The sequence below is a fragment of the Sapajus apella genome, unplaced genomic scaffold, assembly GCF_009761245.1.
Source record: "Sapajus apella isolate SASKATOON/1434 unplaced genomic scaffold, GSC_monkey_1.0 scaffold63, whole genome shotgun sequence".
Lineage (NCBI taxonomy): Eukaryota > Metazoa > Chordata > Mammalia > Primates > Cebidae > Sapajus > Sapajus apella.
This window is the reverse complement of record NW_022437003.1, coordinates 9,419,695-9,444,700: the sequence shown is the minus strand read 5'-3', so window position 1 is coordinate 9,444,700 and position 25,006 is coordinate 9,419,695. Positions and strand designations below refer to the sequence as shown.

The window sequence follows — 25,006 nt, the reverse complement described above, 5'->3', positions numbered from 1 at the left end:
GTTACCCAGGCTGTAGTGCAATGGCGCGATCTCGGCTCACTGCAACCTCTGCCTCCTGGGTTCAGGCAATTCTCCTGCCTCAGCCTCCTGAGTAGCTGAGATTACAGTCACGCACCACCATGCCCAGCTAATGTTTTGTATTTTTAGTAGAGACACGGTTTCACCATGTTGACCAGGATGGTCTCGATCTCTTGACCTCGTGATCCACCCACCTTAGTCTCCCAAAGTGCTGGGATTACAGGCGTGAGCCACCACGCCCGGCCTACTCTTGCTTTTTTATAAATACTTACAAAGGTAGATTTAGGGAAGAGGGATGAACAATATTGTTATATTTGGCTGTGTATGTAACCTGCCTATACCCATGAATGGTGAAACCCTAATGAAAACCATGGTAATGCCTGTCTCCTGTTTTCCTAGTCAGTCTTGTCCTTATTGTAAGACCATTTACATTAAGAGCATATATTTCGTTCCAGTGGAAATGTGGATATTTTCTTGTCTTTCTTTTAACTCATGACTCTGTATTTTACTCCCTCTTCTATTTGATTTCTCCAGTTTCTGTGTCAGTTCTAAAAACCTTTCTGTCCAGAATCTACTTCTAAATAGAAACAATCAAGAACAAAACATCAAAATGGCTTTTGTAAGACCAAATTGAAATCTTATGTCTCCAGAGGTTCTTTTTGCTGATTACATCTCTTTGCAGTTTCCCATCCACCCAGTGATGTGGTTCACGTTGTTTGGGGGTTTCTGAACATTGGTAGGTCATAAAGATGCCTGCAGAAAAGGAAGAGGTTGTAGGTCCCATGTAGTCTTTGCATTTTGGGGAGATGGGTTCTTGGTTTGCCATCTCAGCTCCTGATACTGACTATTTTGTTACTGAGCATATAGTTCCAAAGCTGGACATAATTTTTTTTGAAACGGAGTCTCGCTCTGTCACCCAGGCTGGAGTGCAGTGGTGTGATCTTGGTTTATTGCAACCTCTGCCTCCCAGGTTCAAACAGTTCTGCCTTAGCCTCCTGAGTAGCTGGGATTATAGGCACCCACCAACACACCTACTTAATTTTCATATTTTTAGTAGAGGTGGGGTTTCACTGTGTTGGCCAGGCTGATCTCGGCCTCCTGTCCTCAGGGGATCCAACCACTGCAGCCTCCCAAATTGCTGGGATTACAGGTGGGAGCCACTGCACCAGGCCTCAGAAGTAGTTTTGTTTTTGTTTTTTTTTTGTTTTGTTTTTTTGAGACGGAGTTTCACTCGTTACCCAGGCTGGAGTGCAATGGCACGATCTCGGCTCACTGCAACCTCCGCCTCCTGGGTTCAGGCAATTCTCCTGCCTCGACCTCCTCAGTAGCTGGGATTACAGGCACGCGCCACCATGCCCAGCTAATGTTTTGTATTTTTAGTAGAGACGGGGTTTCACCATGTTGACCAGGATGGTCTCGATCTCTTGACCTCGTGATCCACCCGCGTTGGCCTCCCAAAGTGCTGGGATTACAGGCTTGAGCCACCGCTCCCAGCCCCAGAAGTAGTTTTAACTGTGTGTTTAAGCCTTGAGATCTTTGAGATCCCTATGTAGGTAGGAAAGTGAATTGGTGATTTACCTCTTTGTTGACGTTAATGAAGTGTTATTAGCTCATCCTTAGGAAGGCAAGCAAGAGAAGACAGGAATTTCATATTTACTAGTTCTTTTACTATTAGACTGAAGGGAATTTTTTTTGGATTTTAGCTGCCTGTCCTCCCAAACTATATACGAATGACTTGATTGTATCTCCTGAATTGCCTTTGTTTGATAAAGAAGATGTATATTTTGTCTTTTTAGAATATTAAACATAAGCGTGATCATGGGGGCTCACGCCTGCAAGCTGGGTACATTGGGAGGCCAAGACAGGAGGATTGCTTGAGTCCAGAAGTTTCAGACCAACCTTGGACAACATAGCGACATTCTGTCTCTACAAAAATTACAAAAAATTAGCCAGATGTGGTGATGCATGCCTGTAGCCCCAGCTTTACCCCAGGCAGTCTGTAATGAGCTGTGATCACGCCACTCGGGTGACAGAGCGAGAAACTTTCTAAAAAAATAACAGGCCATGCTCGGTGCCTCACGCTTGCAATCTTAGCACTTTGGGAGGCTTAGGTGGATAGATTGTGAGGTCAGGAGTTTGAGACCGCCCTGGCCAACATGGTGAAACCCCATCTCTACTAAAACGTATGAAATTAGCTGAGTGTAGTGGCGTGCGCCGGCAGTTCCAGTTACTTGGGAGGCTGGGGCAGTAGAATCACTTGAACCCCGGAGGCAGAGGTCGCAATGATCCAAGAGCACACCACTACACGCCAGTTTCAAATTTAACACTTTGACTTGGTGCAGCGTAGGAATTTATTTGGGTAATTTTGCATCCAGTTAACCTAATCATGACATCGAAGTGGCTTCCAAAAGCATTGGTATTTGAGGGAATTCGTAGCCACCATTCACCCCTCATGAATACGACACAGTGATTTTATATAATGAAATGTTATATTCTGTTTTTACATCTAGCTTCTCTGGTTGTGTTTTCTCCTCTGATTGTCTTGTCTGGTCTCTCTTCCTTAGCAGTGGGTAGGTGTTTTTATTTTACTTATTTTTTTGTTCAATTCTTGGAGGTGTTTTTGTTTTTTTCTCAAAAGATATTCATGAGATTTAAAAAATCCTGATGTGTTCTGTTTCGCATCATCTTCCTGTTGGGGGAGTTTGCTTAAGATACATTTAATAAGGCACAGATGATCTTGGACATATTTGAAAAATAAATTTAAAATGGCAGTAGTGATGAGTTGCTTCATTTTTCTCGTCAGTTGTGAGGATTTAGGTTCAGTCTTCATTGCGGTGTTCCTTCTGGAAAGGGTGAGGGTCCAGGCCTGTGATTGAGCTGTCTATCTTCATCCACCAGGTTCTCCTGCGCTGCCCAACAGCATGGTGTATTTTGGAAGTTCTCAGGATGAGGAGGATGTCGAGGAGGAAGATGATGAGACCGAAGATGTCAAAACAGCCACCAACAATGCTTCATCTTCATGCCAGTCAACTCCCAGGAAAGGAAAAACCCACAAACATGTTCACAACGGGCATGGTAGGTCCCCCGTTGAGCTTGGGTAACAAAGAATCCGCTTTGGGTGAGAGCTGGAAGAGAGCCTCTGTTGTAGAGAGACGAGATGAAGGCAAACCTTATTCTGGGTACTTTTCCAGGGCCAGACTCTTCCTGGGGAAAGGGATTAGTGCAGCATTTTGTAGTGCAGGTGTTCTCGGCGAGTGTAGATTCTTATGTTGTGGTGGTGACGGTAAATTGTAATAGCTAATAGGCATCAGAACAGGAAAAGACCACATCTACATGGGGATGGTCAAGAAGATTTGGTGAAACAACATCTGTGCCCCCCTTTAATTACTGATGTCGTTTTGGCATGTGGATATGGTATAGGAAGAAAACGATCATTCCTCCTATGGAACTGCACATACATTTTGAAGTGGACTGATTTTCCCCTTGAGTGTATATTGTAGAGGGGGAGGATAAAGGGCAGGAACAAAAGTTTGGGTACCTCTTTTGGTTAAAGAAAGCACCCAGTGGTGGTGGTGTTTGTTTGTTTGTTTTGAGACTGAGTTTCACTCTTGCTGCCCAGGCTGGAGTGCAGCAGCGCGATGTTGACTCACTGCAACCTCTGCCTCCCAGGTTCAAGCGATTCCCCAGCCTCAGCCTCCTGAGTAGCTGGGATTACAGGCATGTGCCACCACACCCGGGTAATTTTTTTATATTTTCAGTAGAGATGGGGTTTCACCATGTTGCTCAGGCTGGTCTTGAACTCCCAACCTCAGGTGATCCGCCCACCTCGGCCCCCCAAAGTGCTGGGACTACAGGTGTGAGCCACCTCGCCCGGCTAGCACCTAGTCGTTTTTCAGTGGATGAATGACTTGGAATTGTGCCCTAAAAACATAAAGCTAGCATTGATGATGAGGATTTCTTAAAGGGAAATAACTTGAAGAAATGCATAGTGATGTTGTAACTGTAGGCAATTCCTGACCAAAGGTAACAAGTGTTACTAAACATTGGTTGTGCAGTATACATTGGAGAATGTAGAACAGGTATAAAAAGGAGTGATTTCAGAGGTCGAACAGAGATAGCCCTGAAGTAATTGGAATCGCACTGAGTGGGGGAATGAGCGTAAGAAAAGAGGAAAGAAAGAGGAGAGAAGCAGAGAGAATGGGATTCAGGATGTGTGGCTGTTTTCTGTTTCCCTCCTACCAGCTACTCCACTAGACATACATTACTTAGGACCCACTGAGACCCTTCTCTGTAGAAGCAGAAAATCAGTGCTGTCTGGAAGTGGTTGAGGCAAAGGAGAGCTGCTCATTTTTCTCCTCAGTGCCTGTGATCTGAGCTGTCATTTGCCTTTCTGGATTCAGTGGGAAATATTCAGGACAAGCACGGCTTAGACATGATTGAAATCTCCGTCTAGCTTTTAGTATTGTTGGGCATTTTTGCTCTCTCCACTCAACAGTTGTTTATCTGGCTTGCCTCTTGCTTAGGTTGTGTTTAGGTGACACATATGCATAGTGGAGGGTTCCATCTCTTTTTAAGGACCTACAGATTAATTGGGGAGATGGGACAAATACAAAATGTAACTAAATGTTAACCTTTCGGGAGATGATCATTATCTGCGATTGTGGCTATCAGGGCATCTGGATGGTTGGAAGAGAGATGTGTACAGATGAAATTTCTAGGGAAGAACAAGAGATGAGGAATAATGCCTGTTTTTCGGACGGTTGCCTTTTGTCCCGCCCATGTGGAGGTCTGTTCTGTGGTGACCTGGCAAGACCTGGGCAGGAGATAGAATTCTGATAACAGAATAGGGAACTGTTGATGATTTTAGATGTGGTAGTAAGAGCAAATGGGTCAAGTTCTGAAGACGCCTCTTGCAGCAGAGTTTAGTTTGCAGTAAAGGAAAAAATGATTGTATCCAGAGTATTCCATCCAGGCAACAGCTGATGTGAACTTGGATTTGAGAAGATGCAGTGGGGATATCTGTTCCCAGGGGCCTGCAGAGATGGGGTGAAGGTAATTGAATAGGAATTAGGAAGGGGTCGATTTGGGAATGGCAATAACTTTATAATCTTTTGAGTTTGTGTTGTTGGTGAATGGCAACAGAATTACTGAGAATACATCAGGAATTTATTATTTTGGAGCTGCTGGTTGAAGCTGCCTGAATAAAGTTTTTGAAATATAATATGGATAGAAAGGAACTTCCTGAGAACTTTTTCTTCTTGTGAAGGAATTTAATTTTCTAGTTTTCTTTTTGGTTGCATACAGATTCAAGAGGAAAGAAATATAAACAAAACATGAAATTACTCTCATCTATTATTTTCTGCATGGCTGTTTCATATCTGTTTCATCGGTGTAGTATCAGATTGGGTCCTTTGCATAAGTTGTTTTTCACCCTTTTACGGTGATTGGGCAGGTGAATTTATCTGACGTCTTGATCAGTTGAGTTCATCCCATGTATACTACTGCAGTTGCCCTGGGGTCCCCACCTCCTTTGTTTTCCAGCATGTTTGAGCTTGATGTGGAGACATTGGATTTATTCGCTGATTTTTTTTCCTTTTTTTTTTTTTTTTTTCCCCCCTCATGAATTCATTTTGTTTGTTGGTTGGTTTGCTGGTTGGTTGGTTGGTTTTGAGGCAGAGTCTTACTCTGTTGCCAAGGCTCGAATTCAGTGGCACGGTCTCAGCTCAGTGCAACCTCTGCCTCCCAGGTTCAAGCCATCCTCCTGCCTCAGCATCCCAAGTAGCTGGGACTACAAGCATACACCACCATGCCCTACTAATTTTTGTATTTTTATACAAAAATTAGTAGATTTGGGGATTCATCATGTTGGCGAGGCTGGTCTTGAACTGTTGACCTTGTGATCCGCCCGCCTTGGCCTCCCAGACAGAGTGCTGGGATTACAAGCGTGAGCCACTCTGACGGCTGGATTCAGTTTTTAACGTTAAGAATCATCATCTGCATGGATCTTAGCTATTTGCAGGGGCAGTGACTATCTGGCAGCACATCACATGGAGCATGTGAAGGAAGGGGTGGAATGAGGGACAGGGGATAGGCTGAATACTCACCTAACGGAAGGCATAACGATTCTACATTGACCAGTGTCATTGCCACTAGGAGTCAAGGAAAGTGTAACTATCTGTAGATATATATCTAGGTGCATTTATACACAGATAAACTTCTGAGGTTTGAAAATCTTCAGGAGATTCTATTTTTTCATGATTTATTTGTTTGTTTGTTTATTTTTCTGTCCTTAAAATCTATTCCCAAGGTTTCACTATGTTAAACAGTTAATAATGTTTGTCTGAAAATACCACAGCTATTGAAAATCGTTTAAAATACTCACTTTGGGGATTTGCTTGTTAATTCAGGTATTTCTAGAAACATTGTTGGGATGTTTTTGTACCCTAATGAATTTCGATGGTCTGTTGGTGAGAGGCTGGTAGGATAGTGTGAGTCCTGGCTCCGGGTTGGGGGACTAGCAGGACCACTTGGAATGAGGGGTCTCAAGTAAGCACCGACACACCCGCCGCCTCCTCTGTTTCCTGAATTGTGCCCATGACCTCCCTCCATTCCCTCTTCCTCCCTGGCTCTTCTGTCATCCTTTCTTTTACAATAGAGTCGCAGCATCAGGTAGAGGAGCTTGCAGGAAGCATGCCCAGATCAGCCGGCCTTAGTCAGGGCACTAATTTGACTGAAACTTACAAACCTTTCTGTGCTTCATTTTCTGAGTCTTGTAGATAACCAAACTGAAAGGCCCTCTTCACATCCCTGAGCAACTGGTTTGTAGCTTTAGTTAAATTGAGGACATCTGTGATTAGCCATGCCCTCACTCTCCAAGCCTCTACCATTTTGATGAAGTTGTATTTGAGTTGTGAGTGGGTGGATTTCAACCCCATTAGAGTCCCTCAACTGCCATCTTTGGAGAAGCCATGGGGCTGTGCAGTCTGTTTACCTGCACCTGAACTTCAGGGGGAAGTTTGATGTGGGGGATGGTTGTAGGCCCAAGAGACCAGACTGCAGCCATTCCTGCTGTCCCGTTCTGTTGTCCAAAGTCCCCAGCCACATCCCTGTTCAGTCTGTGTTAGGCCTGCCCGTTCCTGGAGCAGGCTCTCCCTTCCCTGGGTGTGTCCCTCTGCAGTTTAGTTCATGGCTCTTCAGCAGAGTCATAGAGAAGTTTGAATCTTAGTCTGAGGTTTTTCTTTTTGTTGCTATGCCTGGGCATTTTTTAGATCTTAAACAAACCTGGTCAGACAAATTCCATTTCCCATGGGGAATTCAAAAAACCAAGCAAGTCAGAGAGACACAAGCACGAAACCAACTCCACTAGAATTTTTCCTACAAAATCTGTGACTTTTCAGCAAATGTGAGTACCTGTAAGTGTTAGGAAAGATTTCATGTTTACGTGTTCCTGAAACTGCTGCATTTGTGGCGGATTTGGAGGTAGCCCAAACTGATTTCATTGGGATAAGTGTTGAAACATCTTTGCCGTCTTAACAATGGTGAATGATATTAACCATTTCTAGAGTTACCTTTTCTTTCCTAAATCAAATAAATTTAACTTCTATTTAAATGAGAAACATGTTAGCTCCTGTGCTGACCTAAGTTCTCTGGATGATAGCACAGTTGAACACGGCCATAGGATCTACGCACAAGGAGCTAATGGGATATGATGTCTCCCAGCACATCTGTCAGAAATGTCATAAGACATTCAGTTCTATCTGTGTTTCTCCTGATGACACAGGTTTTAATGTCTTGTTCATCTTTGTCGTTTCCTGTCACTTGGTGCCACTCAGGTGACTTGGTCTCCCTATCCCTTGTCTTCTGGTGTGTGCCCCACACATTTTGTGTTGCCCCACACATTTTGTATTGCACCACCCATCTCTCACACCTTTGTACCAAGGTCCTTAGTCTGGGGGTTGTGGGCTTTTGGCTGGAAGCAGTTCAGATACTGCAGTGATAGTTGGGGTCCATTGAGAAAGACATTGTGTAGTTTTTGTGTATGTTTGAGGGTTTTGTGTATTCGTTGTCCCTTTGTAGCCCTCTGAGTATCAAGTCTTTTGTGAAGTTGTATGAAAATGTGACCTGAGTCTTTAGTTGTGAGGCAGTCATTGAGTGTGCAGATCACCAGCTTAGTTTTTCTCTCCTTGCCTCCCTTCCTTTATGAAGGGAGGGGTGCTAGTCACTGAAGAGATGCTTGCAATTTTGCCCTTGCCCAAACCGGCCAATTCCAGCCAGGTGTTAAGGTTTTGAAATGACTCTTGCAGTGTTGGGGCTGTCCATCACTGCAAGAAGTTATCCTTCTCTTGGAAGAACTTCAGCAGTTTTGCTTTCTGATAAGTGAGGCCTGTGATGCTTGAGTTTCTGCTCTCGAATCTGTGTCAAGAAGCCAGCCCTACAGGCCACTGGGACATACGACTCTGCGGAAGCATTCCTTCTGTTGCCACGTGGCTTGAATGGCCTTGGAAGCCGAAGAGTAACAGTCTGCAGGATGGCCGTGCTTCCTTATGATGCAGTGGGGGGAATGGAATAAAGCCAGCTTGGTAATGTACCAGACACTTGGAATGCTGCTCTGATTTCAGGTGATTCAGGGGAACATGGTGGTTTCATGAACCTGAAGTCAGCTTTGAAGATGCTAATGTCACCCTCATGTTCAGGCCGTATTGTAGGAAAACAACTGAGCTCTCAGTACCTAGCTAGCTGTGCTGCCTTCCCCAGTCTATTTTACATTCGCTTTTATATCAAGGCAGATGACAAGGAAACAGAGGACGTCAGTTTATTAAAGGAAACACTTGTGATGTTTGGAGTAATCCCTCAGGCAAGAGGTGCTAATTGAATGTAAGAGTATTTCTGAAATTACTATTTTCAGCAGTAAATAAGGAAATTATTGATCATCTCATCATCCAAAATTGATAAAAACCAAAGTGTAGCATTCTTTCAAAATTACACCTTTTTCAGCTGTAGAATATTCTCATGCCCAACATTGCTGCTTCCCCAACCATTTCTAGATCATTAAAATTACACTATAATGCCATATTGCTCAATATGCATATTTTTTGTCATTTTGTCTGTTCATTTCCTAGGAATGTCTTTGCCACCACCGAACAGTTGTCAGGAACTTAGTTGCATGCCTTTTTTTTTTTTTTTTTTTTTGTTACTTGTTAGTTGTGTGTTCTTGGGCAAGGCATTCATTTAGCTTCTCTGATTCTTAATTTCCACTCCTGTGAAATCAGCATGGTGGAGAAGATTAGCATTCATTTGCCCATTCATTGATTCTTTTTTATCACAGCATAAGGAAACAATTTGGCTGTATCATGGACAGCAGCAAAGCCATTCAAATCTCTAACAGTGGATGCCGGCCTTGTCGTGTGTTCAAGGGAAATGACGTTTCCAAGATCACTGTTCAGCTGGGGGAAGGTTCCCACCTACAATTTTGTCCCTGTAATCCGTTCTTCTTTCCCTGAGATGATAATGCCTTGTCCAGATCAAAACATGTATACCCCACCCTGTCTCCAACCCCATTCACATTGCTATCTATGCTTTATCTTCATAATTCTCTTATAAGCCATAGGAAAATTGGTGTACTGTTGCATCATCCAGTCAAAGGTTGAACTGATGAAAGTCAGTAGTGATCCCAGTTGACAACAGTGACTTACACGGAATCCTCCAGGTGGTCAGACTGCTGGGATCTCCTAGAACACTTTGTTTTCACGTGTAATAAATACAGATCAACTGTTGGCAACTGTTCCCATTGTACTTCTTTCCTGCAAAATTTTTCACTGAGTTTTAATTTCTTTGTAAATTTAGAGCAGAATTCCTAGGAATTGTTTATAATAGGATTTCTTTATGGATATCCGTCAGTCACCAAAGGGAGTTATTTATTTAAATGTGACATAACGTAAAATGAAACAGATCTTCCTGCAGAGGGTTCCTTGCATTAAAAAGGCAATCAGGCACCAGTGCCTTGCAAATCTAAGCAAGCTTGGAGCTCTGCAGGTGCTGTCAGAAAAGAGGTTAACAATTTTCTGAACCTGAAGCAGGCCTACTCTGATCCACAGACAGAAGAAAGAGTCCTGGAGAGTGCCACACCTCAGGCCACATCAGGTGCTGTGTACCTGCCAGGGGAGGCCCACGTCCTGGCTTAGCCCCGGAACTAGCATTTTCTCTTGCATTATCGCCTAGTACTTGTTCTTAATAGAAACCCACTGGCCCCACATTGTGCCAACAGACGAGGTACCCAAGCCATGCTGTGCTGCATCTGTGACCTCAGGAAGCTGTGATGCTGCGGTCTTACCCGTTGGCTGATATTTGAGTGCTGTTGCTGAACAGAAGCAGAGCAGGAGCCATGCATTAGATGAGAATAAGCTCTCTGGCTGCAGTGGAAAGAAGTGTAGATATAGCATGTTAAGGGGAGAGCGCAATCTTCCCTCCTCACACCTCAGTTTTACTCCTTCATTTTTAGAAAACATGAATGCAGAGGCAGATGATCTTCATGTCCTTTTGGTTCTGACTTCAGTGATGAAGGCACAGGCGTTAAAATAGGTTTTCTAGCAGGAAGAAGCTGGATGAGGGCATCACGATTGTGTATTCAAGCAGATGGTTGGATGGAATTGTTGAATCTTTCATAAGAGAAAGGGGAGAGCAAGCTGGGTTTTTTTGGTGACTTTTTGTATTCAGGGTATTTCTCTTACGGATTTGTGTTTCCCCCTATTTTATATGCTCAAGCTGTTGAGGTGTGTCAGGAAATCTAGAAACATCTGAATACTCCCCAGAGGAATCACCCCCACTGAAATGTGGGGAAATAAACACACAGAAAACAAAGTGTGGAAAACTAATGCTTTACTACTGGGGTCGCTTTGGCCAAAATTTTAATAAGGCCACATTTCAAGGATTGCAGCTTCATTTCAGCTGCCAGCTGAAGAACCTAGAACCCAGACTGCCAGGGGTGTCTTGTTTCATCTTGTTTCTCCACAAACAGAGCTGGAGCGTGGCTCTGGGCATGGAGCCGGGACATCTGGCCTCATGGCAGAGGTGGCACAAGGGGACACACACACCATCCACAGTGTCCTACCATCAGCTTTCGCATGGGCCTGTTGGACTTATTCCTTGGAGCAGGAGTCCTGAGGCCGGTAGTTTCCTGCAAGAGCCTGCTGCTGTCCCCAGGCAGATGTTTTTGTCTTGCAAACATTACAGAGGACTCTAATGTGCTCGTTTATAATTCACTGAACATCCTAATGGAAATGGACTTGTTTATTAAAGTACGTACTCTGAAATGATTTGTACAGCATCACATGAGCTTTTAACCTTGGGTTAGCACTCAAGGGTTACAAAAACAATGCTCCCAGCAACTTCTATTTCAATAGTGCATCAGAGTTTCCGAAATACTCTTACATATACAGAATCTCAAATGAGTCTAAAAATAGAACCCTTAGGTAATGACTATTTGGGAATGAAACACCACAATCAAAACACTGATTTGTGGGTATTTATATTACAGGTTGATATTTGAAATGCCTAGTTTTTTTTTTTTGAGACGGAGTTTGAGACGGAGTTTCGCTCTTGTTACCCAGGCTGGAGTGCAATGGCGCGATCTCGGCTCACCGCAACCTCCGCCTCCTGGGTTCAGGCAATTCTCCTGCCTCAGCCTCCTGAGTAGCTGGGATTACAGGCACGCGCCACCATGCCCAGCTAATTTTTTGTAGCTTTAGTAGAGACGGGGTTTCACCATGTTGACCAGGATGGTCTTGATCTCTTGACCTTGTGATCCGCCCGCCTCGGCCTCCCAAAGTGCTGGGATTACAGGCTTGAGCCACCGCGCCCGGCCCTAGATTTTTCTTAAATGATCATAATTGGTTATTTTTTCCAGGGGGTGAGGTAGGCTAGAGGAATTAATAAATGCGTTTGCAGTGAATTTGGCATGGCTTTTCTGAGTCCTTTGTGGAGGAGAACTTGGTGAAGGCTCGTTGATTAATCAGCTGCATATATATTTTTAAAATGCTTTTTTATGACTTAAAAAATGGAGGGAAGAAAAGTGGCTGTTGTTTCTTTTTGTGCACATCTTTTTCTGAAGAGGGATATTTCTCAGAAGACTTTTTAAACAACATGTCATTGGACTCCCAGCTGGAATGATTTAATTGCTTTTAGATTCACACCGGGGGTATGTTGTGTAAGGGCCAAAAAGCAATCATTTGGACGAGTTTATCGCATTTCTGCTCTGCGGTTGCCTTCGAGGGGCATTGAGCCCTCTCTTTGTCTGGGGTGGTGGAGGGGCGCGTGCAGCAGGGTCAGGAGCTCTCCATGGCCCTGCTATGTTCAGTGGGGACACTTTCCAACACACAAATGCTTTTTTTTTTTTCCCCCTCCCCAATTGTAGTTCTCATGTGATATCCTCTTTACCTCTTTCTAACCTCTGGCAGCTCCATTTTTTTTTTCCTGTTGTGGCAAGTGACTGTTCCAAAAGGTTGGAATATGGGATGGGAGCTTGTTTTTCTTTTTTCTTTTTTTATTTTTATTTTTAAAGGGCAGGAATGCATGTAGAGACCAGTTATGCAATGTATGTTTCTTACCACCCCCTTTACACATTTGGGGCAGTGTTCCTTAGGGGCCACTTGCTAGAATGGTTGAGAGCATCGTGATTCCAGCACACCTGGGTTTTTTTCTGTGTTTTAGTTTTCTTATCGCTTAAGAAGAGATCATAGGTTTTGTTAAGAACTAAATGAATTGAAGTTAGAACAGTTAATGTTAGAGACTGCTGTATTGCATATTATTATTAATATAACATGATTGAAAAGATCTGGCCCCTGCAACAGCCTTATAATTGCTGATAAAGCCTGAGAAAGTTTGTGTATCTCAAATGTCCGGGACACAATGAGGGCTATCAGAGTTGACGATTATTCCCTTGAGTGTTGTGACATTGTCAGCCTCACCAGAACTGTGTTACGAGCTGTTTCCATATGGTAGAAGGTCTTGGTAATTCCTGTGTCAGGATCAGCATCTTTTCCATTTCTTCTTGCTTTGCTAAAGTATTTGATCCACTGGCCACGTAGGGCGTTAGGGGGATATAGGTACGCACTTCAGACAGCTGGCCCAGGCCCCATGAGTTTGGTGTTGTGGGATGTTATAGCTCCACCTGTGTAACTTTCTGTGACAGGCCCCTAGAAGATGGTGTGCCTGGTGGTGGAAGAGAAGCTTCTGGCTCTGATACCTGTTTTTAGCCCAGTGACATTAGGCTGGTTATTTAACCTCTTCAAGCTTTTGTTTTCCTTTTTTGTAAAACTGTTAATACCTGAATCAAAATGCTGCTTGAGGTTATGGGGGAGGATATGTCAGGTGGGGTTCACTACTCACAGGTATGGATGCAGAACCCACAGAGAGGGCCGACCGTACTTAGTTTTTTTGTTTTAATATTTTTACTTTGAAAATGACCAAGTTGCCTGTAACTTTTATAATCAATGGTGTCGACGCCCATGCTGCACCTTCAAGGGTGTCTATCTCTCAGTGTGTAGTGAATAGTTATAGATTTCAAATCCAAAGGTGAGCCAGAAATCTTTTTTTTTTTTTTTTTTTTTTTTGAGACGAGGTCTTGCTCTGTCGCCTGGCTGGAGTGCAGTGGCACCATCTTGGCTCACTGTGATCTCCGCCTCTCGGGTTCAAGCGATTACCCTGCCTCATCCTCCCGAGTAGCTGGGATTACAGGCTCAAGCCCCCACACCTGTCTGTCAATTAATTAATTAATTAGACAGAGTCTTATTGTTTCACCCGGTTGGAGTGCAATGGTGCGATCTCGGCTCACTGCACAAACCACCATGCCCAGCTAATTTTGTTGTGTTTTTAGTAGAGACAGGGTTTCACCGTGTTGGCCGGGATGGTCTCAATCCCCAGACCTTGTGATCTACCCACCTCTGCCTCTCAAAGTGCTAGGATTAAAGGCTTGAGCCACCACGCCTGGCCTGGTGATCCAGAATTCTTATCACTGACGTCAGATGTGATTGGCATTTTATAAATCATTATTTTTAGAATTTAGGGCTTTATGAAACCCAGAACTGCAGACACACTCGAATCATTTGTTCTTTAGGAGTTATCGCCGTCCTTTTCTGAGTGTAACCTGCAGTTCTGTGCTCTCATGTTGATTCTTGCCAGTGATAAAGCACGAGACCCTTGCAGACCCACTGCCCATTGCCCCATAAGGCCCTTCATCCAGATGTTCCTCCCTCGCTGTGAATGCAAACACCTTAGAGTGACTGATGCCCACACAGGTTGTGGGCTAGTAATCATCAGGCCTGCAGTCCTTTCCCCAGTGCTTTTGGGGGCAAGAGGGCCAATAAACCATTTTTCAGTGACACAAACCATTCATCCTGATTTATGGTCTTTCTGTTGTCCTGACCTTTATATTCTCATAAAGGTCTTATGGCCTTTTAATCTTCAGTGTTGTATGTGAGCAGGAATATATGTAAGAGATTTGTGTAAAGGGCCGATATATCCAAGTCTTAGTTATTTTATCATTGCATGTAACATTTGTAGGATTGTTAGGTCAGTCGCAACCAAGTGGCGACTGGCAGGAAAAATACTACAGAATTTAAGTTGTTCTGTAGAAAAGGAAGAGGATGCAGTTGGCTTTAAACATTCTATTTCCATATTTCTACTATAATTGTGATCAAAGTGAAAGTGATTTCAATGTCTGAAATTTCCAGAAGGGTTTTACAAACCCTGTAATCCAGCAGAATTTGCTTATGATCCTGGAGGTTTGGAGTACAGAGGCAGATGACGCTTCCGTCTCCTGCATCCCAGGTTGACATTTGTTCCCTGTGCCTGAGCTGCTGGCTGGCTGGAAGGTGATAATGGGGCTTTTGCTCACCTAAGCTGTGTTCTTGCAGCTTTCCCTAGTTTTATGCGTGGATGCTGTAGCTAAGTTAGAGGAGCTGTTTTGGCCCAGGGCAAACCGGGTTGCAGCACTCACACATGCTACATTAAAATCCATTTGAACTGTTGGCACAGGTTGGCAGACATTCCATTGTTTTCAGACAATAGTGACGCAAAGTTGAACTGGCTCCAGGGAGCAAGTGTGGCTTTTGTACAGTAACAGGGATTTAATGCCAGCCAATTGACGGAGTCTGTGTCTTGCCCAAGTGAGGATGCCTTGTAATGACATGAAGCGTACATTTAAATATCTGGCTTGAGATCAGAAGCTTGCGGTGGATCTCTTTCCCTTGCCTAACACATTTCTTCTTTGTTTGCAGTGATTCCTTGTTTTGTTTTGTTTTTGCCCCTTTGATTTGTTTTAGGGTGTGGACATGAAGAAGGTCTTTTAATTTGGGGGTTAGTTGGATCCCATCTTCAGGGTCTTCTCTTCATTCTTTTCCTCTGTTTCCTTGCTAGCAGATGTTTCGGCTGACTTCCTGTGATGGTCCGTGTCTAGATTTCTCTTTCAAGGCGGTTAGGCCTTCTGAACTCTGTTATTTTAGGTCATAGACTGCGTAATCCCAGGGTATCTCATAACTTTTGCTTGGATGCCAAGTCAGGACTCCTGTTTCATACTCACCTAATAAAACACTTCAGGAGTCCCTCCTTGTGTTTGGATGAGGTGCCTTTATTAGCATGGGTAATTAGCAAGACGGGGGCATGTGGTTCTGGGAAGCTCTTGGAGGCAGGCAAAAGGAGAAGGCTGGCTTTGTGAGCTTTCTCTACAAATTATTTTTTTCACATGTGGATCTTTGCCATTGCAGCAAGAGCTTTCAAAAAGATCATCCTTCTTACATTTGCATAACTCCTTTCTCTGAAGAAGGCAAAGCACTTTATATACTTTATTTAAAATACTTCAGCAAGTCCTGGAGGGTGGATAAGAGGAAGCAGCCCAGCTGGTCTGTAGTTCAGGGAATTGAGGTCCAAATGGGGTTGGTGAACAGAACTAGAAATCAAAGTCAGGAGTAGTGCATGTAGTGATGGTATTAAAAACCTTCTGATCAGCTTTTCGTAGGGCTGCTTTTCTTGAGGGTCTAATCCAGGAAGCTTATGTCAGGATCTAACTATGTAAACAAAGCTTTTGGGGAACATTGTTTAGGGCAAGCTCCCTAGAGGTATAAATGTGAAGTCCCCTAGGAAAGTGTAGCTCTCCACCTTTCACACTGTTGCAGGATTGCTGTTAAATGTGTTTCTAAAGTAACTTCTTTTGCCGGTATCTTTTTCATCCCTCATTGGGAGCAAATCTTACCTTCTCAGGGATGAAGTGACCCTAAATCAAAATACCAGCCTTTAGATTTAAAGATTTTGCCTGCTGTGGTGTGAAAACACTTTTCTATAGTCCGTTTAACTTTCAGAGGATGTGTATACAAATCAATATATTTGTCTCTGTTCATTAATGTAAAGCTATTTGTATCTGAGTACAATACAATTTCCTAATATGGTTCACAGTGATGAATGCTTTTCTTCTCTCCTTAAAGAAACAAGTCCAATTATTTCTTTTAATTGGGGACAGTGTGTGGAGGACTTCTATACATTGCACTTTCTTTCTCTCTTATGTTCACAGGATTTAATCTTTCCCTGTGAGAGTGAATATTTTTTTCCTTTCCTCTCCTCTCCCTTTCTCGAATCTTACAAATTAAGACAAAAGATAATTACTTGGAGGAGTAAAACTGGCAGGTTCCCACGACACTTAAAATTAATGAGCTGTTGAGTACAAAATATACCTTGTCTTTGGCTCTGTTGGTGTTGCCCAGTCCTCCCCCTGCCTCCTTTCTTCCCGTTTAACACATGATTTGACTTTCTTGGATATGTTTGCCATATGGGTATATCACTGCTCTAAAAGTAGCATGATGATTATAACAAGTGGGTTCGCTTGAAACCATCTCTTTGTTTGCAAATCAAAGTTAGTTTGATTCAGTTTTTACTTTCGGTATGTTTGAAAACTCTTCCATTTCCAGATATCTAATCAAAACGTTCTTTAGTAGAGTGGGTTGCTGAAGTCCTCAGGGCAGCCAGTTTGGTTCATTATGTTAATGTCACCTGCCTCCCCCTCCCCTCTGGTTCCCCTTTCCTGTAATCCTAGTACTCACTGCTTTGCTTTCCATAGTATTTTCCTGAGCAGTTGGTTTCAAGACATCAAAATACATGCAAAGAGTTGTGCATCTGGTTTCAGGTGTAGATATTGCCATGAAGGATCTGTTTTTCTCAGATCAGAAACATACTGCTCACTGACTATGGCTGCACTCTTCACAAGTGTCTGTGAGGTCCCAGCTTAGCAAGTGGCCTTCCCTGCCAAGAGCTGTGTAACTTCTGTCAGTTTCATGTAAAATGTGAAGCTTCTTGATATCATCATTTAAGGAGTAAGAGAATAGATGACCTGGCCTTGGGGGTTTCAGGCATTTTGTATTCTGGACCCCTTTCTACTTTTAGAAGTTATTAAGGGACCCCCAAAGGCTTTTATTAATGTGGATTATATTTTTTAATATCAGCTTTAATTCTCATATCTACCATAGTAGAATTAAAAAGTGAAGATACTTTGAAATATTTATTCATTTAAAAAATGATACAAACCAGTTACATGTTAAACACATAGCATTTTTTAATGAAAAATAATCATAGTCCAAAATCAAAAACTTATTGTTAAGAGTTACATTATTTGACCCTTTTGTAAATTTCATGTTTAGCAGAATACTGCCTTATTACGTTTGCTTCTGTATTCATCTCTTGCATCTTGCAATACCTAGTTTGGTTGATGTATATGAAGAGAATCAGCTTCAGATAAATGATGTATGTATGTGGGAAATGGGGAGGAGCCTTTGTAGATGATTTTGCTATTTGATAGGACAGCAGGCTCAACAAGTGGCAGTTTCTTACAGGTCAGTTGCTCTGGGGACCTGTATTGTATCATCCAACTTTTCATACTCTGTTACGTTAATATCCATTGGTGTGTCTTTTTCTTTGAATGGACCTTTAACCTATGCACTGTTTTGTAGCATCCTGTGTCGGTCATTTGAAAATAATGGTTCAGTGAGTTCTTGTTAGCACCCCTTTTCTTGTACATTATCAAAGAATTTCTGTCAAACTCATGATGGCAGATCCTGGTTTTCTGATACTGTAATTTTTGCCTGAAAGCCTAAATTCTGTCATTGGCAACAACGACTGTTATTTGAAAAATTCTAGTAACTAAGTAAAAACTACAATAACTGAGCCCGAAGAATTATAGTGTGTAGGTCCTTCTTCAAATAAAAATAACATCCTATGAAAGAAAGGGGCTAGCCAAAAACTTACACAATCAGACAAGTGCTTTTTCCTAGAGATGATCATCATATTTCTGTATATAGGAGAAGTGCTTTCTGTGTGATAGCATTTTGTCACACAAAGTATGTGTGCTCAGGGGTCATGATTCAGTGATAATCCCTGTTGGTATGACTTTATCAAGGTCATTAAGTAAAACTGGCTCTTTTTTTAACTGCTGCTAATCCCTGGTAGCAGAGATGGAATGCATACTAGATTAGTGTACAGTAATTTAGTGCCATTGCCTTTATTTATGCTAAGATACCAGTGATTTCACCTATATTTTAAAAATATATTTTGTTGAGATACGATTCATACATCATAGAACATACCTATTAAATGTGCTATAGCATGTATCAATACTTGATTTCCTTTTTACAGCTAATACTTCATTGGATATACCATTTTATGTTTATCCAAATAAATATCAGCTGGATCTTTGGGGATTTACCCCAATTTTTAAGTATTAATAATAATTCTATCATGAATCTTTGTGTGCAAGTTTTTACGTGGACTTATTTTTTATTTCCCTTGTGTACGCTCCTGGAAATGGAATTGGTGGGTCATATGAGAGCCACCTCTGTTTCTCCTTTTGAGGAACTATTTCTAAAGGAGAAACCATTGTACATTTCTGCTAGTAGTGTGTGAGGATTCCAGTTTCTCTATATCCTTGCAGTCACTCATCATTATCCATCTTTATGATATGATAATCGTCCCAGTCGATGGAAAGTGGTATATCTCATTGTGGTTTTGATTTGCATTTCCTTTATAGTTAACCTACCATTTTTTGTACCATCAGTGCAGATGTCTACCCATTGTAAAGGCAAATCATGTCTTTGTATTATTATGAAATGGTCTTGATTCTAGCAGATCTCTCCTGCAAGGGTTTCTAGGTCCTCGACGGGTCTGTAAATCTCCTTTGAAGTCCACTGATGTGACAACATGTCACTAGTGGAAAATTGGGATGTATTTTCAGTGTTGTCTTTTCTTTTGCTCAGGCAGGTGATGAGCTACTCCTCTTTTTCCCATGAAAGTGATACTGGCAAGCATTAGGAGGCACCTGGCTCCTTTGGCCTTGGTCCACAGATTCCCATTCACAGTCTGGCATGAGTAGGAGATGTAACAGGCATGGTCAGTGTGGACAAGTTAATGACCCAGAGTGGTAGGAGTGTGTATTGGGTCTTGCTGAGACCAGTGTTTGTCTGCATTGAAATCCTTCTTTATACTCTCTGCTGGGAGGGATATGACACAAAAAGAGATGTGCCCACAGTCTGATTGTGCAGTAACCTGAGATGGCCCATTTTTTTTTCCCCCTGTTAATTTGAGACTGAGTCTCGCCCTTGTTGCACAGGCTGGAGTGCAGTGGCACAATCTCAGCTCACCGCCACCTTAGCCTCCCGGGTTCAAGTAATTTTCCTGCTTCAGCCTCCCGAGTAGCTGGAATTATAGGCACCCACCACCACACCTGCCTAATTTTTGTATTTTTTAAAGTAGAGACAGGGTTTTGCCATGTTGGCTAGGTTGGTCTCGAACTCTTGACCTCGTTATCCTGCTGCCTTGGCTTCCCAAAGTGCTGGGAGTATAGGTGTGAGGCACTGTGCCTGGCCGAGATGGCCCTTTTAAACATGCAGTGATCACGTCTCCCAAATCCTGCGTACCTCCTTAACCCCAGACATTGTGGTAGATATGTTCTACCTACGGGAGCATCTGCCATCTCCAGTCTATAGATGGGAAAACCAAGGATTAAATAAATTGCCGAGCTGTAAATAATACAGCTGGGCATGAGCTGCAGATATTTTTTGAAGGGCGGCAAACCCATAGAATAATATTTTGTTACCTGAATGAAGAGAAGTAATTATAGAACTGGTGCTTCTTCGTAGCAGACATGTCTTAGTGGCAGCAAAAAGCACAGGGAAGTATGGAGAAGCATTGGATATTTACAAAAAAAAAGCAACTACTTCCTCTGCTATATTTTAATAAAGAAGCTGTGTTCACTGCTTTAGAAAATTGGTGAATGATCAAGAATTGCCTAGATTCATGTTCCCTTGGCTTGAGTTTTAATCACATTGAAGTATGACTTCTTATGGATGTTGCTTTTAATTTGTCTTGAAAGCTAGCACAGATACTGCCATCTTGGGCATGCTTGATGGTTTCTGACAATGGATGTTACTTAGACTGAGAATAAATGCCAGCCATATGAAGCTCTCCATTTTCTCCGCAACAGAGAGTAGTATCCAGTAGAACCTTGTGCAGCATCGGATCGTGTCCTGTATTTTGACATGGCCTGGTCTATCCTTCAGTATTTAAAATCTGTTCATCACTGGTGCTGGAAGGGACTTTGAGATACAGGCTTGCATCCAGTCCAGATAGGGAAAATGTACATCTCTGTCTTACACCAGGACTGTTGGACTAAATAATTAAATCCAAGCAGTTTAATTAGAAAACAATTACAAGGAAACTTAGAAGATTATTTTACTATTTGAAAGCATGAGTGTTGGAATGGAAAGATGTTGGTGAAAGGGTGCAAAGTTGGTTCAAGGGGAGAGAGAATTGGCAGATAAATTGGACAGCCTCGTGACTACAGTCACTAATAATGTAGTGTATACTCAAAAGTTGCTTATCTGAAAAAATACAGAAGGATAGGATACACTAAGTACAAAAGCAAGAAACTGAAAGAAATGTGTTAGCAGATTTGGCACCTTAGCAAATGACTTAGGTAAATGACAAAAGGGACAATGTTTGCGATTTGTAAGGCATTAATGTAATTTAAAGGACTCTTAAAATACAATGTAAGATTGAATGGTGGGGGAAGGGAGACTTCTGCTGTGTAGAGGAGTTAAGATTTGCAAGCCAATAGGAAGAGATTTCCAACACAAAGGAGGAAGAATTTTCACTTTGATCTGCCGCAGTGGGGGTAGTGGAATTCTACCTGAAGTGCTGTGCAAGTGCTGGTTGGGGTGGGGACGGCCTGGAGTTGCTCAGTTGCTAGATGGATGAGTGGACACAGTAACCTTTTGAATACTCCCTCCGGCAGGTTGACAGCTAAAAGATCACTCTAGCTTCCCCTTGCTGCTCTGCCTAAAGCAACCCAGGAACAGCGTGCCCCTCCTCCGTCCCTGAAGAAATAGGCCCTGTTTGGACTGTGTGTGGGAAGAGGAGGGCCTTTGTGGGTTACAGAGATGTGAGGGCCCGTACAGCAGAAGGAGAAACCCATCACATTGGTGTTACTGGGTTTCCCGCAGAAACCCCGAGCATCCCTGTTCTCTTTTGAAATTTCTGCCCAGTGGGTGGGAAGCACCATACTCACTGGAAATTCTCACTTGTAGCCTCCTGGGGTTTGCGGAGGGGTGTGGTGGGCTTGGGCATAGGCTGGCCTCATATGCAAGGGACTGGTGACATGGCCTGTACCAGGCGCTTACCTTCTCCATCAGTAAGTGTCCTGTCCTGTATGGTGGTTCTGAGGATTCAGAGGCTGAGTGTACTTCAGGGCTTTGTACAGTTCCCCTGGCTTATAGTAAGCACTTGAGTAAGAAATATTAGCTATTAATGGGCCTGGTGTGGTGGCTCATGCCTATAATCCCAGTGGCTCATGCCTATAATCCCAGCACTGTGGGAAGCCAAGGCGAGTCGTTCATGAGGTCAGGAGATCGAGACCATCCTGGCTAACATGGTGAAACCCCCGTCTCTATAAAAAATATAAAAAATTAGCTGGCTGTGGTGACACGTGCCTGTATTTCCAGCTTCTCGGGAGGCTGAGGCAGAATTGCTTGACCCTGGGAGACGGAGATTGCAGTGACCTGAGATCATGCCACTGCACTCCAGCCTGGACAGCAGAGCAAGACTCCATCTCAAAAAAAAAAGAGAGAGAAATATTAGCTATTGCTGTTTTTGAATTTAGGAATAGAAAATGGGTCTGGCTCTAAGCTCCGTCACCCCTTTCTTCATCTCTCTTGTCACTAATAGGTCAGGCAGAGCAGCTGTACCCCCACCCATGCACATCTATAGCTCTCTGGCCTCCAAATGCATCTCTTTTAAATCTCAGAATACACTTTATTCTGGATACCCTCTGTCTTTACTTACGTTCCAGGTGGTCATGTTCTTGGAATGAGACTGTTATTTTCCTAAGTTTAAGTTCTTTTTCTTAAGGTATGATGTTGATATTTTGACGGGTGCTGGAGTTTTCTCGTAGGGAGTTTTTTAAAGAATGTATTTTCCATTGTTTTAGCTAAAGCACATAATTTTTAATGGTTAGGATTTTCAATGTAGTTTTGTGTCTTGATGTTTAGGCTTTTCCCTGTCATTTGCATTCAGGTGCTGGTTGGTGTTTTGTTTTGTTTTGTTTTGAGAACGTCTGACACTTGATGGTCAATGGTTTTTGACTTCAGGGAGTGGAGATGTATACAGTTAATTCTCACACTCCTATAAAGATACTACCTGAGACTGGGTAATTAATAAAGAAAAGAGGTTAAATGGACTCACAGGTCCTCATGGCTGGGGAGACCTCAGGAAACTTAATCATGGTAGAAGGCGAAGGGAAAGCAAAGCTCGTCTTACATGGCAGCGGGAGAGATAGAGCGTGAGACGGGAACTGCCAAACCCTTCTAAACCATAAGATCGGCCGGGCACGGTGGCTCAGGCCTGTAATCCTAGCACTTTGGGAGGCCGAGGTGGGCGGATCACGAGGTCAAGAGATCGAGACCATCCTGGCCAACATGGTGAAACCCCGTCTCTACTAAAAATACAAAAAATAGAATGATTAGCTGGGTGTGGTGGCATGCACCTGTAATCCAAGCTACGCAGGAGGCTGAGACAGGAGAATTGCTTGAACCCAGAAGGCAGAGATTGCAATGAGCCGACATCACACCACTGCACTCCAGCCTGGTGCTTGGCGACAGAACAAGACTCGGTCTCAAAAAACAAAAAAGCAACAACAACAACCCATCAGATCTCGTGAGGGCGCACTTGGTATCAGGAGAACAGCATGGGGAATACTGCTTCCACGATCCAGTCACCTCCCACCAGGTCCCTCCCTAACACATGGTGATTATCGTTTGGCATGAGGTTTCCGTGGGGACACAAAGCCAAACCATACAGTAGGTTACATGGTAGTGGTCAAGTAGTGATTTTATTCTTGTTTTCTCCTTCCTTTTCTAGTTTTCAATGGTTCCAGCAGGTCAACACGGGAGAAGGAACCTGTTCAAAAACACAAAAGCAAAGAAGCCACTCCCGCGAAGGAGAAGCACAGCGACCACCGGGCTGACAGCCGCCGGGAGCCGGCTTCGGTGAACCACCCCGCAGCGACCCCCCCCACGGGTTCCTCGGCCAAGGGGCCTGCTGCCAACCACCACCACCCCTCTCTGCATCGGTCGGCTCAGGACTTACGGAAGCAGGTAAAGTATGCCAGGGGTGCCTGCAGGTGTGCCAGACCCCATTTCCCACATCACTTCAGCAAGCTGAAAATTCATCTTCAGCGGGCTCAGGAAGCAGGAGGGTGGTGCTCAGAGGGGAGACAGGGAGAGTCAGAACCGCCTTTGCAGGAGCTGCGGCAGGGCAGTTGGATTTGCATTGAGCCCTGGGGGCCACTGCATTCACCACGTGTGTTCACGGAGAAAGGGAACTCATTTCCTTACTGAAGCTTTCTCCCACCCACCCACCCTGGGCTCCAAACAGGTGGTAGAGTAGCAGGGAACGTGTTTTCTTAGGTTAGGTTTTGAAACAGGACTGCAAATGGTGTAGTTCTGTTAGTGGACATTCCTGGTCTACTTTTCTGTTCTTTTTGATGTGACAAGTTAACATTTCACCACCCTGCCTTTGAAGCAGAATATGTGCATGGTGTGTGCACTGCCGAGCAGTCTGTGGAATGGGGTGTGGCTGGGTGGCACCTCTTCCACGGAAGGCGTTTGGGTCCTGTGCTGTAGCGCCCACAGAGTGGGGATGGACGCCACCCTGACCACCTCCTGCTCCTGCCTGCCCCAAACTGCCCCCCTCCAACAGGGCCACAGATAATACAGCTCCTGGTGGGGCAGCTTTGAAGAAAATCTCAGGGCTCAGCCACTATTGGTGTCCGAATTTCCCTTCCCTGGGCGTTGATTTCCCACAACCCTGGGAATGAGTCGTTGGGATAAAGGCAGGTTCCTGCAGGCACACAGCTGAGGGTCTGTCCCTGGACAGGTGGCATTTCACTGATTCCTCATCCTCCTGTTCCCCACTCCATTTTAACATCCTCTGAGTCATGGGATCATTGATGCGCTTTCCTCACCGAGTCAAACACAGAATGTTAAAACCTTCCCCAGAAGAGACCGGAGGCTATGATTTTCAGAGGTAGATTCAGAGGAAACTGTGGAGGGGACAGAAGAGATGTCCCGGCTGGCAGTGTTGCAGAATGACTAACACGTGGTCATTGTGCTGTGAAAATACTCAACTTCATCTCGTGCTGGAGATGGTCTTTCTCATTCTTGATGATGTTGGACATATTTCTCTCTGAACGTGAACATGTGACTCTTCACACACAGGCACAGAGGTATTTGTGCATGCACACATGAACCTTTCCCTGTCAAACAGTATGCTGTTGGTGGGGGCGGGGATGGAGCAGGAATCACCACGTTCATGTTCCATAGTCCACACATACCTAGCATGTATTAAATGCTGGCCACTGTTGCCAAAACACCTCCAGAGACAACAGCCACAGTGTGGACTTGGG

The 25,006-nt window shown here is 43.7% G+C and overlaps 1 protein-coding gene across 7 annotated transcripts in view; it reads left to right on the top strand.

Moving 5' to 3' along the window:
* The window catches only part of JARID2 (jumonji and AT-rich interaction domain containing 2), a 283,238-nt gene that overhangs the window by 223,438 nt on the left and 34,794 nt on the right, over nt 1–25,006 (top strand). For all 7 annotated transcript variants that reach the window (XM_032247772.1, XM_032247766.1, XM_032247771.1 and 4 more), the window contains 2 exons: nt 2,917–3,093; nt 23,461–23,696. In XM_032247772.1, coding sequence (XP_032103663.1) covers nt 2,940–3,093; nt 23,461–23,696 — 390 coding nt within the window. In that variant the 5' untranslated portion in view covers nt 2,917–2,939. The remainder of the gene's footprint in view (nt 1–2,916; nt 3,094–23,460; nt 23,697–25,006) is intronic.